The 14,979-nt window shown below is 44.8% G+C and overlaps 1 protein-coding gene across 1 annotated transcript in view; it reads left to right on the top strand.

The window, feature by feature from the left end:
• LOC311113481 ((E3-independent) E2 ubiquitin-conjugating enzyme UBE2O-like) overlaps positions 1-9,200 on the top strand; it is a 37,366-nt gene extending 28,166 nt beyond the window's left edge. The window contains exons 12-20 of the mRNA XM_084156705.1: positions 2,793-2,905; positions 3,186-3,317; positions 3,510-3,599; positions 4,023-4,908; positions 5,105-5,241; positions 5,504-5,707; positions 5,890-5,947; positions 7,483-7,637; positions 8,617-9,200. Coding sequence (XP_084012831.1) covers positions 2,793-2,905; positions 3,186-3,317; positions 3,510-3,599; positions 4,023-4,908; positions 5,105-5,241; positions 5,504-5,707; positions 5,890-5,947; positions 7,483-7,637; positions 8,617-9,198 — 2,357 coding nt within the window. The 3' untranslated portion in view covers positions 9,199-9,200. The remainder of the gene's footprint in view (positions 1-2,792; positions 2,906-3,185; positions 3,318-3,509; positions 3,600-4,022; positions 4,909-5,104; positions 5,242-5,503; positions 5,708-5,889; positions 5,948-7,482; positions 7,638-8,616) is intronic.
• Positions 9,201-14,979: the final 5,779 nt, after the last annotated feature.

Here is a 14,979-nt window from a genome sequence, read left to right as displayed (position 1 = left end):
ACTGTACATACACTACAAGTCAAAAGTATGGACACCTACTCATTCAAGGGTTTTTCTTTATTTTTACAATTTTTTACATTGTAGAATAATAGTGAAGACATCAAAACTATGAAATAACACATATGGAATCATGTAGTAGCCAAAAAATTGTTAAACGAATCAAAATATATTCTATATTTGAGATTCTTCAAATTGCAACCCTTTGCCTTGATGACAGCTTTGCACACTCTTGGCATTCTCTCAACCAGCTTCACCCGGAATGCTTTTCCAACAGTCTTGAAGGAGTTCCCACATATGCTTGTTGGCTGCTTTTCCTTCACTCTGCGGTCCGACTCATCCCAAACCATCTCAATTGGGTTGAGGTCGGGGGATTGTGGAGGCCAGATCATCTGGTGCAGCACTCCATCACTCTCCTTCTTGGTAAAATAGCCCTTACACAGCCTGGAGGTGTGTTGGGTCATTGACCTGTTGAAAAACAAATGATAGTCCCACTAAGCCCAGACCAGCTGTCATCAAGGCAAAGGGTGGCTATTTGAAGAATCTGAAATATCAAATATTTTGGTTTGTTTAACACTTTTTTTGCTTACTACATGATTCCATATGTGTTATTTAATAGTTTTGATGTCTTCACTATTATTCTACAATGTAAAAAATTAAGACAAACCCTTGAATGAGTAGGTGTGTCCAAACTTTTGACTGGTACTTTATGTGTGTGTATGTATACGGTATATAGTGACATTATCTTTTCTACACGCTTTGTATGTGGTTTTAGTTGTTTAAGTTTACACAGGAAAAAAAAAAATACTATCCCAAAAATGAATATAGGAGAAACACTGACTATAATTGCTGGACTAGAAAATAAAATATCAGAGCCAGCACAGTACGGTTCAGGTCTGTAATGTACAGTGGGGAAAAAAAGTATTTAGTCAGCCACCAATTGTGCAAGTTCTCCCACTTAAAAAGATGAGAGAGGCCTGTAATGTTCATCATAGTTGAACTATGACAGACAAAGTTGTCAACTATGACAGACAAAATGTGAAGAAAAAAAATCCACAAAATCACATTGTAGGATTTTTAATGCATTTATTTGCAAATTATGGTGGAAAATAAGTATTTGGTCAATAACAAAAGTTTCTCAATACTTTGTTATATACCCTTTGTTGGCAATGACACAGGTCAAACGTTTTCTGTAAGTCTTCACAAGGTTTTCACACACTGTTGCTGGTATTTTGGCCCATTCCTCCATGCAGATCTCCTCTAGAGCAGTGATGTTTTGGGGCTGTCGCTGGGCAACACGGACTTTCAACTCCCTCCAAAGATTTTCTATGGGGTTGAGATCTGGAGACTGGCTAGGCCACTCCAGGACCTTGAAATGCTTCTTACGAAGCCACTCCTTCGTTGCCCGGGCGGTGTGTTTGGGATCATTGTCATGCTGAAAGACCCAGCCACGTTTCATCTTCAATGCCCTTGCTGATGGAAGTAGGTTTTCACTCAAAATCTCACGATACATGGCCCCATTCATTCTTTCCTTTACACGGATCAGTCGTCCTGGTCCCTTTGCAGAAAAACAGCCCCAAAGCATGATGTTTCCACCCCCATACTTCACAGTAGGTATGGTGTTCTTTGGATGCAACTCAGCATTCTTTGTCCTCCAAACACGACGAGTTGAGTTTTTACCAAAAAGTTATATTTTGGGTTCATCTGACCATATGATATTCTCCCAATCCTCTTCTGGATCATCCAAATGCACTCTAGCAAACTTCAGACGGGCCTGGACATGTACTGGCTTAAGCAGGGGGACACGTCTGGCACTGCAGGATTTGAGTCCCTGGCGGCGTAGTGTGTTACTGATGGTAGGCTTTGTTACTTTGGTCCCAGCTCTCTGCAGGTCATTCACTAGGTCCCCCCGTGTGGTTCTGGGATTTTTTTCTGGGTGAGATCTTGCGTGGAGCCCCAGATCGAGGGAGATTATCAGTGGTCTTGTATGTCTTCCATTTCCTAATAATTGCTCCCACAGTTGATTTCTTCAAACCAAGCTGCTTACCTATTGCAGATTCAGTCTTCCCAGCCTGGTGCAGGTCTACAATTTTGTTTCTGGTGTCCTTTGACAGCTCTTTGGTCTTGGCCATAGTGGAGTTTGGAGTGTGACTGTTTGAGGTTGTGGACAGGTGTCTTTTATACTGATAACAAGTTCAAACAGGTGCCATTAATACAGGTAACGAGTGGAGGACAGAGGAGCCTCTTAAAGAAGAAGTTACAGGTCTGTGAGAGCCAGAAATCTTGCTTGTTTGTAGGTGACCAAATACTTATTTTCCACCATAATTTGCAAATAAATTCATAACAAATCCTACAATGTGATTTTCTGGATTTTTTTCTCTCAATTTGTCTGTCATAGTTGACGTGTACCTATGATGAAAATTACAGGCCTCTCTCATCTTTTTAAGTGGGAGAACTTGCACAATTGGTGGCTGACTAAATACTTTTTTTCGCCACTGTAGATCAGGCATTAGATTAGGCTCATATTTAGGCCATTGTTTGACTGTACCACCATGTTTACTCCATCGTCTATATTTAACATGGTTTAAATATAGAGTTTATTTTGGTTCTGTATCTGTGGAGGAAATGAACGAGGGAGCTATTTATCAGGTTAACTTTTGTACTTGGTGTCCTTGGTGATACATTTTGTACCTCAGGTCACGGAATTAACTTCAGCTCTGTGTGTGTGTCTGTCTCTCTCTCTGTGTGTGTGTGTGTGTGTGTCTGTCTCTCTGTGTGTGTGTGTGGTCCCACAGCCCAAGCCCCTACGGACCCGGGCATGTACGGGGTCATCCAGTCGGGCGACCACAAGGGCAGGACGTGTGCCGTGAAGTGGATCAAACTCAACGCCTCCAGCGACGACGTGGAGGTCAGTCTGCTGGCCATTGTAGATCGGCTGGGGTCGCCCGGGGAACAACCTTTTTTATATTCCATTAATAGCTCTATAGAAGTTGATTTTGGGCAAATCTGAAATGACTCTATTCCAAATGAGTCTATTCCAAATTACACTATTCCACATGTGGTGCACTACTTTGGGCCAAGGCAATAGCCCCATGGTCCTATGGCTTTTGTCACAAATAGTGCACTATATAGGGTGTCATTTGAGCTGCATGATATCAGTCTAATGAGTGGTGGTTTTGTTTGTTTAGGTTATAGGAGAAGAGGAGGATGTTAGTGTGTACGACATCGCCGACCACCCAGACTTCCACTTCCGTACCACTGATATCGTCATCAGGATAGGGAACTCTGAGAACGGGCGCAATACAGATTGCGAGAACGATGTAAGTTCGAAAAAGTCTCTAATTTTGTCAGTTGACATGTTAGTAGTTTTCCCCGTGGTGCTTGGTGTTCTTTGCCTGTCCACGTTGTGCAGGTGCTTTGGACTGGTTACAGATCCAGCATAGTTGCTAAAAGCATAGTGTAGAAAGAGTATTTTCACATACCGGTCTTTATATCTTTTTTTACCTGCCCAGACGTCAGTAGGTCAGGTCTTCAGAGTGGACGTGAGCAGCAAGGTGGAGGTGGTGTGGGCCGACAACTCCATGACCATCGTCCTGCCACAGGTACTCATGGTAATTGTAGTCTTTCTGTCCCTCACGTGCGGTAGTTGTAGTTTGCTGTCCGCATGCGAGGTTGTAGTGGTCACTAATTGGTGGCTCTGTTGGTTTCTGTTATGTTTGTCAATGAAGTGTGCTACTACTGTACCTTCTTGCTCAGGTTTCTGTTCATGATAATTATGTGTTCATGATAATTATGTGTTCATGTTAATTATGTGTTCATGCTAATTATGTTTTCAATCTGAATTTGTGTTCCGGATAACATGCTGTTGTGTTTAACTTGCATGCTGCCCTTTTAAAAATATGTATTATTCTATAACGACATTTGATATTGACACAAAAAGCACTTAATGAATGTTAGCATTTATTAATGATTAATGAGTGCGTATAAACGCAGTGATTTAGTTTCTCTAACCCCCCTCCATCTAGCACCTGTACAACGTGGAGTCTGAGATCGAGGAAACGGACTATGACTCTTTGGAGGAGAGCAGCAGTGGCCTGTCCACGGAGGAGTGGGAGGACGAGAGCGACAGCTGGGAGACGGACAACGGCCTGACCACCAACGAGGACGACCAGCACCCCGGCAACGACGACACCGCCACCCCGGCCCCCACCCCCACCGGCTCCAGCCCCTTCATTATCCCCCTCGAGGAGGGTGGCAAAGCAGGGGCCACCACCCCCACCAAGCCCCCTAACTCCACAGAGGACCTGGATGGAGCTGGAGCTATAGCCAGCCCAGGCACCAGTGCTGGAGGAACCACCCCTGGAGCAGGAGGGGGTGATGCCGCAGAGAAGCTCCCCGGGAAAGAGGGCACGCCGCGGGGCTTCCGCGAGCTCAAGGAGGCCCTGAAAATCCTGGAGAGCCTGAAGAACATGACGGTGGAGCAGCTATGGACCGGCGGCTCGCCTACCTCGCCCACGTCCGGTGCCGTGCCCTCCGCCAACGGGACTAACGCCAACGCCGCAACTGCCATCACGCCCGAGAAGCCCACCAAGGAGAAACGCTTCCTGGATGACATCAAGAAGCTCCAGGAGAACCTGAGGAAGACCCTGGACAATGTGGCCATCGTGGAGGAGGAGCGGATGGAGGCGGTGGTGGAGGCCGTAGGAGGCGGGGCAGGAGGAGGTGGGAGTACAGAAGGAGGGGAACGAGGGGGCGAAGAAAGGCCCCAGGAGGAGGCGGCAAAGACGCCAGGCGCGGCGCCAGAGTGGCCCAGCGATACGCCTGTTCTGTGCCAACAGAGTGGTGGCAAGCCCGGCGTAACCTTCACCAGTGCCAAGGGAGAGGTGTTCTCTGTGCTGGAGTGGTCACCAGGTGAGGACGCAATACTGCGCTTTTAGCTTGTCATTGTTGGATGCATTGTTACGGAGACATCCACTAAACTACACATCATGACCCCAAAAATGGCCTGTTATAACTTTTTTTATGCACTGGTCCATTACTTAAAATGGCCTTTTCAAATACTAAATGCCTTGTTGGAATACCTAAAAATGTCTCTGACCCCTGCCAGACACCCACACCTTTAAGAAGATGGAGTTCCAGCCGGCCGAGGCCAAGAAGTTTTTCAGCACTGTGAGGAAGGAGATGGCTCTGCTGGCCACCTCGCTGCCCGACGGCATCATGGTCAAAACCTTCGAGGACCGCATGGTACGCTCACACACACTTGACAAGAGACCCGTTTGGAAGTGATCCGAATGTAGTCGATTACAGTCAAGTATTAAATTGCATCAGACCACTCTTCAGTGGCTAAAGTGACTCCGGTTTTGAGCTGCCAGTTTCTCTGCTCTCATTAAACACTTGATTTAAAAACTCTTCATCTAAGTTTGAGAGCAGTGCGTGGTTATTTTGAAGATAAGTGATGATAATTCTGATGATAGTTCCCCATTCCTCTCTCCCTCTCTCTTCGTAGGACCTATTCTCGGCCCTGATCAAAGGGCCCACCCGCACCCCTTACGAGGACGGCCTGTTCCTGTTCGACATCCAGCTGCCAAACATTTACCCGTCGGTGCCGCCCCTCTTCCGCTACCTGTCCCAGTGCAGCGGGCGCCTCAACCCCAACCTCTACGACAACGGCAAGGTCTGCGTCAGCCTGCTGGGCACCTGGATCGGCAAGGTAAAAGTAGACCTTTATCCACCCCCAAAAAAGTGTGATACTTAGACCACCCATAACTGTCCCTTTGTCTGTTCTCAGAACACCCATAACTGTCCCTTTCCCTTTTTTTAAATATATTGTTTTGAACATTATCTGTTTGTATAAAATGTGCCTCACAGTCTTCCCTGTTTATCAATCCTCAGGGTACAGAGAGGTGGACCAGCAAGTCTAGCCTGCTGCAAGTGCTCATCTCCATCCAAGGTGAGCCTAAACTGACCTCATTAGACCTAGTCTTACACACACACACACAATCTTGGTTTGATTTGATCCTTCACCCCCCCCCCCCCCCCCCTCTCATCCTGAATCCTCATTTCCAGTCAGGTTCTGGTCCTTTAGGGACCACACATCCCCCTCCCGTTGTCCCCCCTGCAGCAGAAGTGTATGTTTTATTCATGCTGTTCATTTGCTCATGTCTGCTCCGGCCGCAGTGAGTGCCACACACCATCACGCTCTGACAAGACAGTTGTGGTTAAACTGCCTCACCTTCCTATCAGCAATATTCAGCTCAGGATTTTGGAGACAATTATAGGATTTGTTGCTATCACAAACTAGGCTAATAGGCTTGTACAGGTTATTCCACAAAAGGCTGAATACATTTTAACTGTTATTAAGGGGTTTGTGATATTTGAACCATTACGTACACTAGAATAAAGGGTTAATGTGTGAATGTCTTTGATTTCTGAGGTATTTGGGTCCTTTGTAATTTAAAGGTCCAATGCAGCCGTTTTTATCTCAATATCAAATCATTCCTGGGTAACATTAAATACCTTACTGTGATTGTTTTAAATTTAAAATGGTCAAAAAGAAACAAAAATAGCTTCTTAGCAAAGAGCATTTTCTCAAGCAATAATTCTGCTAGGACTGTCTGGAAGTGGTCTGAGTGGGGAGGGGAAAACTAGCTGTTATTGGCAGAGAGGTTTGGAATTCTCTTATTGGTCTGTCTAGAAACTAATTTACCGCCTGGTGATGTCACCAGGCAGGACATAACTCTATCCCACCAAAACAGGCTGAAATGTCAGGTGGTCTTTTTAACAGCTCTTACACTAAAAGGCCATTATCATAATTTTCACAGCATTATTCCAACCTCATAGTGTGGAAATACACACTGAGTATACCAACCATTAGGAACACCTTCCTCATATTGCGTTGCACCCCCATATTTGCCCTCAGAACAGCCTCAATTCGTTGGGGCATGGACTCTACAAGGTGTCGAAAGCATTCCACAAGGATGCTTGCCCATGTTGACTCCAATGCTTCCCATAATCGTGTCAAGTTTGCTGGATGTCCTTTGGGTGGTGGACCATTCTTGATACACATGGGAAACTGTTGAGCGTGAAAAACCCAGCAACGTCGCAGTTCTTGACACAAATCTGTACGCATGGCACCTACTACCATACCCTGTTCAAAGGCACTTAAATATTTTGTCTTCCCATTCACCCTCTGAATGGCACACATACACAATCCATGTCTCAATTGTCTCAGGGCTTAAAGTTCTTCTTTAACCTGTCTCCTCCCCTTCATCTACACTGATTGAAGTGGATTTAACAAGTGACATCAATAAGGGATCATAGCTTTCACCTGGTCAGTCTGTCATGGAAAGAGCAGGTGTTCTTAATGTTTCGTATACTCTGTGTACATAAAATGCAGGACAACCACGTTTTTGACTGCACTGGGCCTTTAATGCTTCATTGTGGGTCTTGAAGAATATATAGCGTGTGCTGTGTTGTCTCCCCCAGGCCTGATCCTGGTCAACGAGCCCTACTACAACGAGGCAGGTTTCGACAGCGACCGGGGCCTACAGGAGGGCTATGAGAACAGCCGCTGCTACAACGAGATGGCCCTCATCAAGATGGTGCAGTCCATGACCCAGCTGCTGCAGACACCCATAGAGGTCGGGATACAATTTGATCAGATTTTGTTTTATCTAGAGTCAATCTGTTTTGTGTAGATTTTATATGATTTGATTATATTTGTGTGAATACACACACACAGTAAAAATCCCTCCAAAAAACTGAAGGAGAGTTATTGTATACTGATAGTTAATGTATAAATTTGACCTGTAAGTCAGTGCCAAAGACAAATTTCAATTTTCTGAAGATTTAAGAAAACGTTTGTCCATTATCTTATTAATGGATGAGTTGGTGACAAATGGCAGGTGGCGATGGATGGTTCTAGTTGGATGGTTGCCGTGGTAGAGTGGTCTGTAACTATTGTACTTATTTGTAAAAATAAAAACACAAAAATAATTAACGTTTTTGTTAACAATTAGTTTTTATTCCATATGCCTTATGTTTTTGAGCCACAAATTTGCAGATTGACTGATAGTTGAACTATAATGTTTTTGTTTGAAAAATGCATCTGGATACAGTAGGCTACCAGCTTTTTTGTTTCACCTGGCTGCCAGTTCTTTTGAACATAATTTGAGGAGTCACCTCAAATTCAAGAGGAATGGGAGATGGAGGAATCCAGCAGTGCTGAGGAAGAGGGCTCGTAGTGAGGACTACTGGCTACTATTCTGAACTTTGTGTGATGAACTTTCTGACGCCCAGATCTGCTGAGGCATCATCCAAGTGGGTGCTACACAGAGTGGAAGAGAAGTCCAGTGGCTATAAGACTCAGGCTGGTTTCCAGACTTGCCCTCTCCATCACCATCTACCATCCTCGGACCAGCTCCCTCCGCTCAAGCCATCAACTGACCCTCCATCTTCGGAGGGAAGACTTGGCCTCTACTGGTTGACCTGTCATAATATATTGTTTGTTTGTTTTTGGTCTTGAAGCGCTATAGAAGTTGAATAAATTATTATTATAGGTTTTGGTTCAGATCATGGTGAGATTGAGCCATAATAATTATTTTGTCTGTTTCCAAACAGGTGTTCCAGCAGGAGATCCGGCAGCACTTCACCTCCAGTGGCTGGCGCCTTGTGCACCGCCTGGAGGCCTGGCTGGAGCTCCACGAGCTAGCCGAGAGAGGCCCTCCGCCAAGACCATCCCGGGACAGGCCTCCCTCAGTGGGGCCTCTGGACGAGACGCTCCCCTTGGATCTGCTGGCCCACAGCACCCCCAACAAGCCCCATGGCACCGGGGATGAAGAGCTGGAGGACTCTGGCCTGAGCCTTTCCACCACCGCCGCCTCCCAGCAGGAGCTCAGCCAGAACTTGGACTGCGACGGCGCCGTCTCGGCCAGTGAGGTGGCCGGGGCGAGTGTGGTGGTCTCCGGGTCGGTTAGGGGGGCCTCCTCGGACTCTGCTGTCGGCAGCCAGCCGGCGGTGCGACCAAAGAAGCGCAGGAAGAGCTACCGGAGCTTCCTGCCCGAGCGGAGCGGATACCCGGACATTGGCTTCCCCCTCTTTCCGCTCTCCAAGGGCTTTGTGAAGAGCGTGCGCAGCGTGCTGCTGCAGTACCGGGCCGCCCTGGCCGCCGCCTCCATCCCCGACCACATAGAGGACAAGTAAGTGACTAGTGCCTCCCCCAACGCCCTCCTCCTCCTCAATCCTCAGCCCACCCTCCAAGAGCTGCACTGTGCCCCCAATGATTTCCCAAATAGCCCCCGTACCCTCTGATCCCCCTTGCCCAACTGCTGCCCAGTGCCCCTGCCCCTCGGCCATCTATCTAGTGCCCTCTTGCCCTCTCCTCCCCTCCCTCAGACCACTAGAAGCTAACTGGGTGTATGCACTTTCCTTCAATGTCCAGAGGCCAGATGGGGCGGGACGGGGGGAGTGTCTTATGGGGATCTAACCCCCCCCCCCCCCCATATCGGACCTTCTGAGCTCTCATGGACAGCCGGACAAGGAGTGAGAGCCTCGACTGGAAGGCAGCGCCACACGTCTGCCCCTCGTGGGCCCTCCTAGGCCCTGACGGACGAGGGAGGGAGGGAGGGAGAAAGGAAGGAGAGATGTAGAGAAGCTGGTTTGATTTTAAAAAGATGCCATTGACTTGCATCGTCTATAGCTGCTGTAAGGGGTAGTGGAATTACCTGAAGAGAGACATTCTTTGGGAATTGTCACCACAAATTTGATTTCTTAGCACAAATTAAAAATGTTACTCTGCTGGGTCAATTGGATCTTAAAAAATAAATAAAATGGAGACTGTTACAGTAGCCATGGCGTCCTGGAATCGGCAGGGTCAAAAAGGGCAACCCGGACAGATTCTCAAAGCTGGGTTTTCTCTGAACTACGTTTCCCAGTATGCCTGGCTCCTTTGACCCTGGAGGGCACCTTTAGCACTGCTCCTGTGCCCCTTTACCACCCTGCATTCTCCAATCAACGGACAATCTCTGCAGGGTTGGGCACCTTTTGACATGCTGACGTATTGAGTTTCTTTTTAAGTAGATGTTACTTGTTGTTCGCTTTTTGCCCTGCTCCTCTCGTTCTTTCTCGCTCTAGAGACACACTAACTATCTGAATGTTATAAACTGCCCACCTACAACCGCTTCACTCTGCTATGTCCTTGCTGGTTTCCTCGCCAATCGCTCACACCAAAACATCTCGTTGCAGAAATACTTGAGTGACAAGTTTACATAAATCACTACTTCTGGATGTTATATAACCTACTAAGCCCTACGGTATATCCCTGAGGAGAGACTTGGCTCTAGAATAGAGGTGTGCAGTTACATGTAACTATATGAAGGACAGTGTCTCTAGGTAAGGTCAAATTAGCTCTCTAATATCTTTGACTGTAGAAAGTTTCCATTCTAAGACTTGATAACTTTGTCACACTGTACAAACGTTTAGTTATATCACCCATTTCTGTCTTAAGACTCAACTTGACATCTTTTTTTATTCTACAAGGGATCAAGGCTAGGTTGAAAATGTAATAATTCAATGCGGCAGTGTTAGAAAATAAACACATTCATTGGACCAGCAGCGTTGTTGATTCTACAGGATTAGCATTGAAAACGTGACCAGCGGTCGGGAAATCAAGTTAAGTGGCTGTATGTGTTTGCTGAGTAGTTAGCTGACATTCACTATGAGTATGTTTATTTTCCCCTTTGATGGCAAACTTTCTGCACTGCTAACATTAACTTCCATTCATTTTCGCTCTGGCGCTGGTCCAATTAATGTTTATTTTCTAACGCTTCGCCATGGAATTATTACATTGTCTTAACCTTCTCCATCTTCAAGGTAGTGATGTTTTTCCTTCCTTGCAGCTTTCATTGACCTTTGAGGCTGGTCGTTCAGAATGGTCCTCCAGAACTATCCCACAATCCTCTCTTCTTCTGCTCACTCATTGGGCTACTACTAGAGGCGGAGCCACAACAGTGCACATGACGAGTAACAAGCCGCTATCCATTCCATCACTACATGAGTTCTATCTCATCTCAACATGTTGCCTTACTTGAATTGTTCTTCTTAATATATTATCAGACCCTATGTACAGAGCTGCTTGTTACCCCCGCCTGACACCCACTACATTCACCCCCATTCCAGTGTTCAGAGGTTGGTCGTCTAATATCAGATCTGGGATCAGTTTTTCCTGGACTTCTGAGGTAGGAAAAATGTATACAACTAATAATAAATAAAACAAAATATCTGATCCCAGATCTGCTTTGAGAATGGCAACTTCAGCCCAGAAGTTGAATGGTGAATTTACACAGCTTTAGCCATTGTATTCCAATGTTACTCTCAACTGCTGTTTGTTCAGTGATGGAGATTGATTGATTGAAGTTTGGAGACCGAGATTGGGTGTGGATGCAGAATGTTTTGATAAGATTATACTTGATTTTGTTCTTGCCCTTGCCTGGAGCACAATGGCGTGTCACTGTTTGCCCCCAAGATTGGAACACTCTCCCTTTAATTTTCCCAGTTTAAAGGGTGAATGAGTTACTTTTGATAACATGGCCCATGACATAGTCATGCTTGTACTATGTGATATTACTTTAATATTTCTTTAAATTATTGCTGGTTCGTTTATACTTGCTTGAATTGGGTGAAACATTGTGTTCCATTTATTAACGCAGGGAGCTATTCTCTGTATGGCCACCAGGGGTCAGTGGTTCCACTCATTGTGTGCTCCAAAGAATGAAAGTAGCCTGGTCCCAGACCTGTATGTGCTTTGACCAACTCCTCTGACTAGTAGTTGATATAAGCACAAACAGATCTAGGATCGTGTTTAAAAGGAGTACTGTGAAAGAAAGTGCAGAGATTAACGCCACCTGGTTCTTATATAGCCTGGTCCCAAATCTGTTTGTGTGGTCTTTGACAACTTAGCGAGCATGCACAAACAGATCTGGAACTGGGCTAGTTCTGATCGTGCTTCCTGGGTTATTTGAACAGTCGTTGTTTACATCCATCTGGAATATATTATTATGCTCATGCTTTTTGCCAGATATTATACTGTTGGTCCATTCCCCTTGTGCTTACCTGTGAACTGAAAAACGAGGGAGTTGGCTAATCTTTTTGCTTGAATAAAGATGCTTAGTGTTCATGAGTGTGTGTGAGACAATACAATGTGCCATTGTAAATTAGTTTGAGTGCAAAGCGTGAGACAAACTGATTCTTGTGAAGAAGAAAAGGACAGGTGAATGGGATGTTTTTTTTTTGTTGCTTTTTCCCCTCCATCCACCTTTTTTTTAAAGTCACATTCCTGTACCAAGCATGTCAATCAGGCTTCCATTACTTCTCTTCCTCGACTTTCTTGCTCTTTTCTCCTTTGCTGCCTGTACAGTAAGCCCTTAAGGACGTTCCTTTGCTCTCCCATTTTAGGCTGCAGTACTTGTAGCGTTGCAGCCTTGGTTGGTTCCCGCAAACCTTCAGTGTTTGCAACCTTAGATCTCTCTCTCTCTCTCTCTCATGCCCTTGTTTCTCCACTATTGCAAAAACATAAAAAATGTGAAGCCAGGTCTCGAAAGAAAACATGGAGGATCAAGCACATAAAGTGATGTACTATTTTCTGTGTGTTTCTATTCAGACTTATTAATTACTGCGAGAGATTTCCAGCCAAAGCATGTAACATGTTGCTTTAAGCCTTGAACGGACACAAGACTTGACTGTACGATGTGAACATTTCCACAGTGGCCTGTATTGGTAAACTAATAAACGTATGATTTTTAGCCTGATCCCTCTGTACAGAAGTCATGATTATACTATAAATACATATATATTTAACAAACTTTATCTGTAAGTTGTCATGTGAACACTTGGGACATATGTATACATTTGCTGATTTCTTTTTTTTCTTGATTTGTAATTTTTTTTACAGTTCCTTTCATTGCGTCGAGCTGTTTAAAGAGATGCATTAAACTTTGCAAGCAGTATGGTTACAAGTTGTCGCTTGTGGTGGATTAAAGTTAGTTGTACAACAGTGTTTAGTTGACCTCATTCAAAGGACAAAACAGCAACTTAATCTTGTTATTCAAAAGAAACAATCAAGTAACATTTTGTTTTCACTTATTTGATTATTTTAATTCAACATTTGCCAAGTGGAAAAATGGAGCTCTATATTCAACTCAACAAGTAAAGAATATAAATCATCAAGATTTGTAAAAAGAACAGTTACTTTCCCAAATACACCTGAGGAAAAAACTGGCAAGACAACAGTCAAACAGCAGCAGTAAGACGTCTTAACATCTAACAAATCCAAGATCTTTGGGATTTAGTACCGGACAGAAAGTTAAGCTATACACCTTCAAGTGTCAACAATTGAGTATATTAGGGTCTGTGCCAGAGATTTCACAAACTGGGACATCTAAGCTTCATCAATCCTCATTTTCCGTTCTTAAGCAAGCACTCAATTAAACTGGAAATGGGTTACAGGAGTAGGTCCGTCTCCTCATAAATCCAATGAGGAAATGAATAGGACAGGTATCAGGGTTGTATCCAAAGTCTATGCGTCATGACAGTACAGTACACACCCCTCTTCCCACCACTAAGGGGCGACATGTTCAAGGCACACCAAACAGTTTCAGGGGCTCTTTCTCAATCGTCTAAAATCTGTCCTCGTTTCTTTTCCTGCATTGCTCTGATCTGAAAGAACTGACCAGGTGAAAGCCTGTCAGCCTAATGACGAGCTTCCACCATATTGTTTTCATTTGCCAAATACTTTCCAATCAGTGCAAACAAGCAGAAGAAAAAAAAGGGTAATAAATGTTACAATTGAGAAAGCACCAGGGACTGCGATCCCGGGACCACCCATACACAATAAAAAAAAATGTATGCATGCATGACTGTAAGTCGCTTTGGATAAAAGCGTCTGCTAAATGCCATATTATTATATTATTACTGCATCACCAGCAAGGCAGGTAGACTTTGCATAGGCTATGAGTAGGGCCCAGAGTTTTCTTGTCAGGAAAAACTGAAGGCCCAAGCTAGCTATAAGGAATGGATTTTTTTGGAGCATGTTTCAAGCCCGAGCCAAGCAGAAGACTCCTGTGACAATCAATGGAGTCTGAACAACAATTTATCTCATGGAGAAACTGAAATAAGCGACCGTGATGTCATGTGCGTCTTTATATTTTCACCTCCATTTCCCCATCATAACTCATTGATTCCCAGCATGCGAAGGGGCGCGTTCCTCTGCCCAGGTGTTGCCGACGCCTGCCAGAGCTTACAACTCCTAGACAGCTGACACACAAAAATACCTATGTAGCAATCTGTCAGTCGATAACGTGGCACACAACCATTGGTTGATGCATGCAACGTCTGAGCAGAGGAACGCGACCAAGGTAGGGATTGGAAATGTATGTGCTGCTGCTCTAAAATGGCAATCAGTAGGGGATGAACGCCAGCAGAGCTCAATCAATTAATCAGTAGGGGAGTAACGCCAGATGAGCTCATGCCCCTGAAAGGGTTAAAAGCGCAGTAAATCATTGTACTTTAAACGTCAATGCAAGGTGCTTTCTTCTGCATGTAGCACAGCGAAAATCAAATTTCTTTAAAAATAGAATTTGTCTTCCCCATTATAATGATTTAGTCTGCAATAAGGGCAGGTTTACAACATCAAAGCTACAGTCATTGCACAATATCAAAACATTAAACTAACATTTCTGCATTTTGGGAAAATCTCATGGCCCAAAAGTGCACTCAGTCATATCAGGGGCACTTTGTGGTTCCAAAGAACAATATGAACATAAACATCTTTCTTTCACTGTCAGTCAGAACCTTATGCTAAACATTATGTTCATTCTCCACAGCAGTGTATCTGTGGAGTAGGGTTATGTGCCAAATGGCACCCTATTCACTACATAGTGCACTACTTTTGATGAGAGCCCTATGGGCCCTGATCAAAATTAGTGCACT

This window comes from Coregonus lavaretus (assembly GCF_964263955.1).
Source record: "Coregonus lavaretus genome assembly, chromosome: 40".
Taxonomy (NCBI): domain Eukaryota; kingdom Metazoa; phylum Chordata; class Actinopteri; order Salmoniformes; family Salmonidae; genus Coregonus; species Coregonus lavaretus.
The sequence above is the reverse complement of the archived record's forward strand: the minus strand, read 5'-3'. Positions and strand labels throughout refer to the sequence as shown.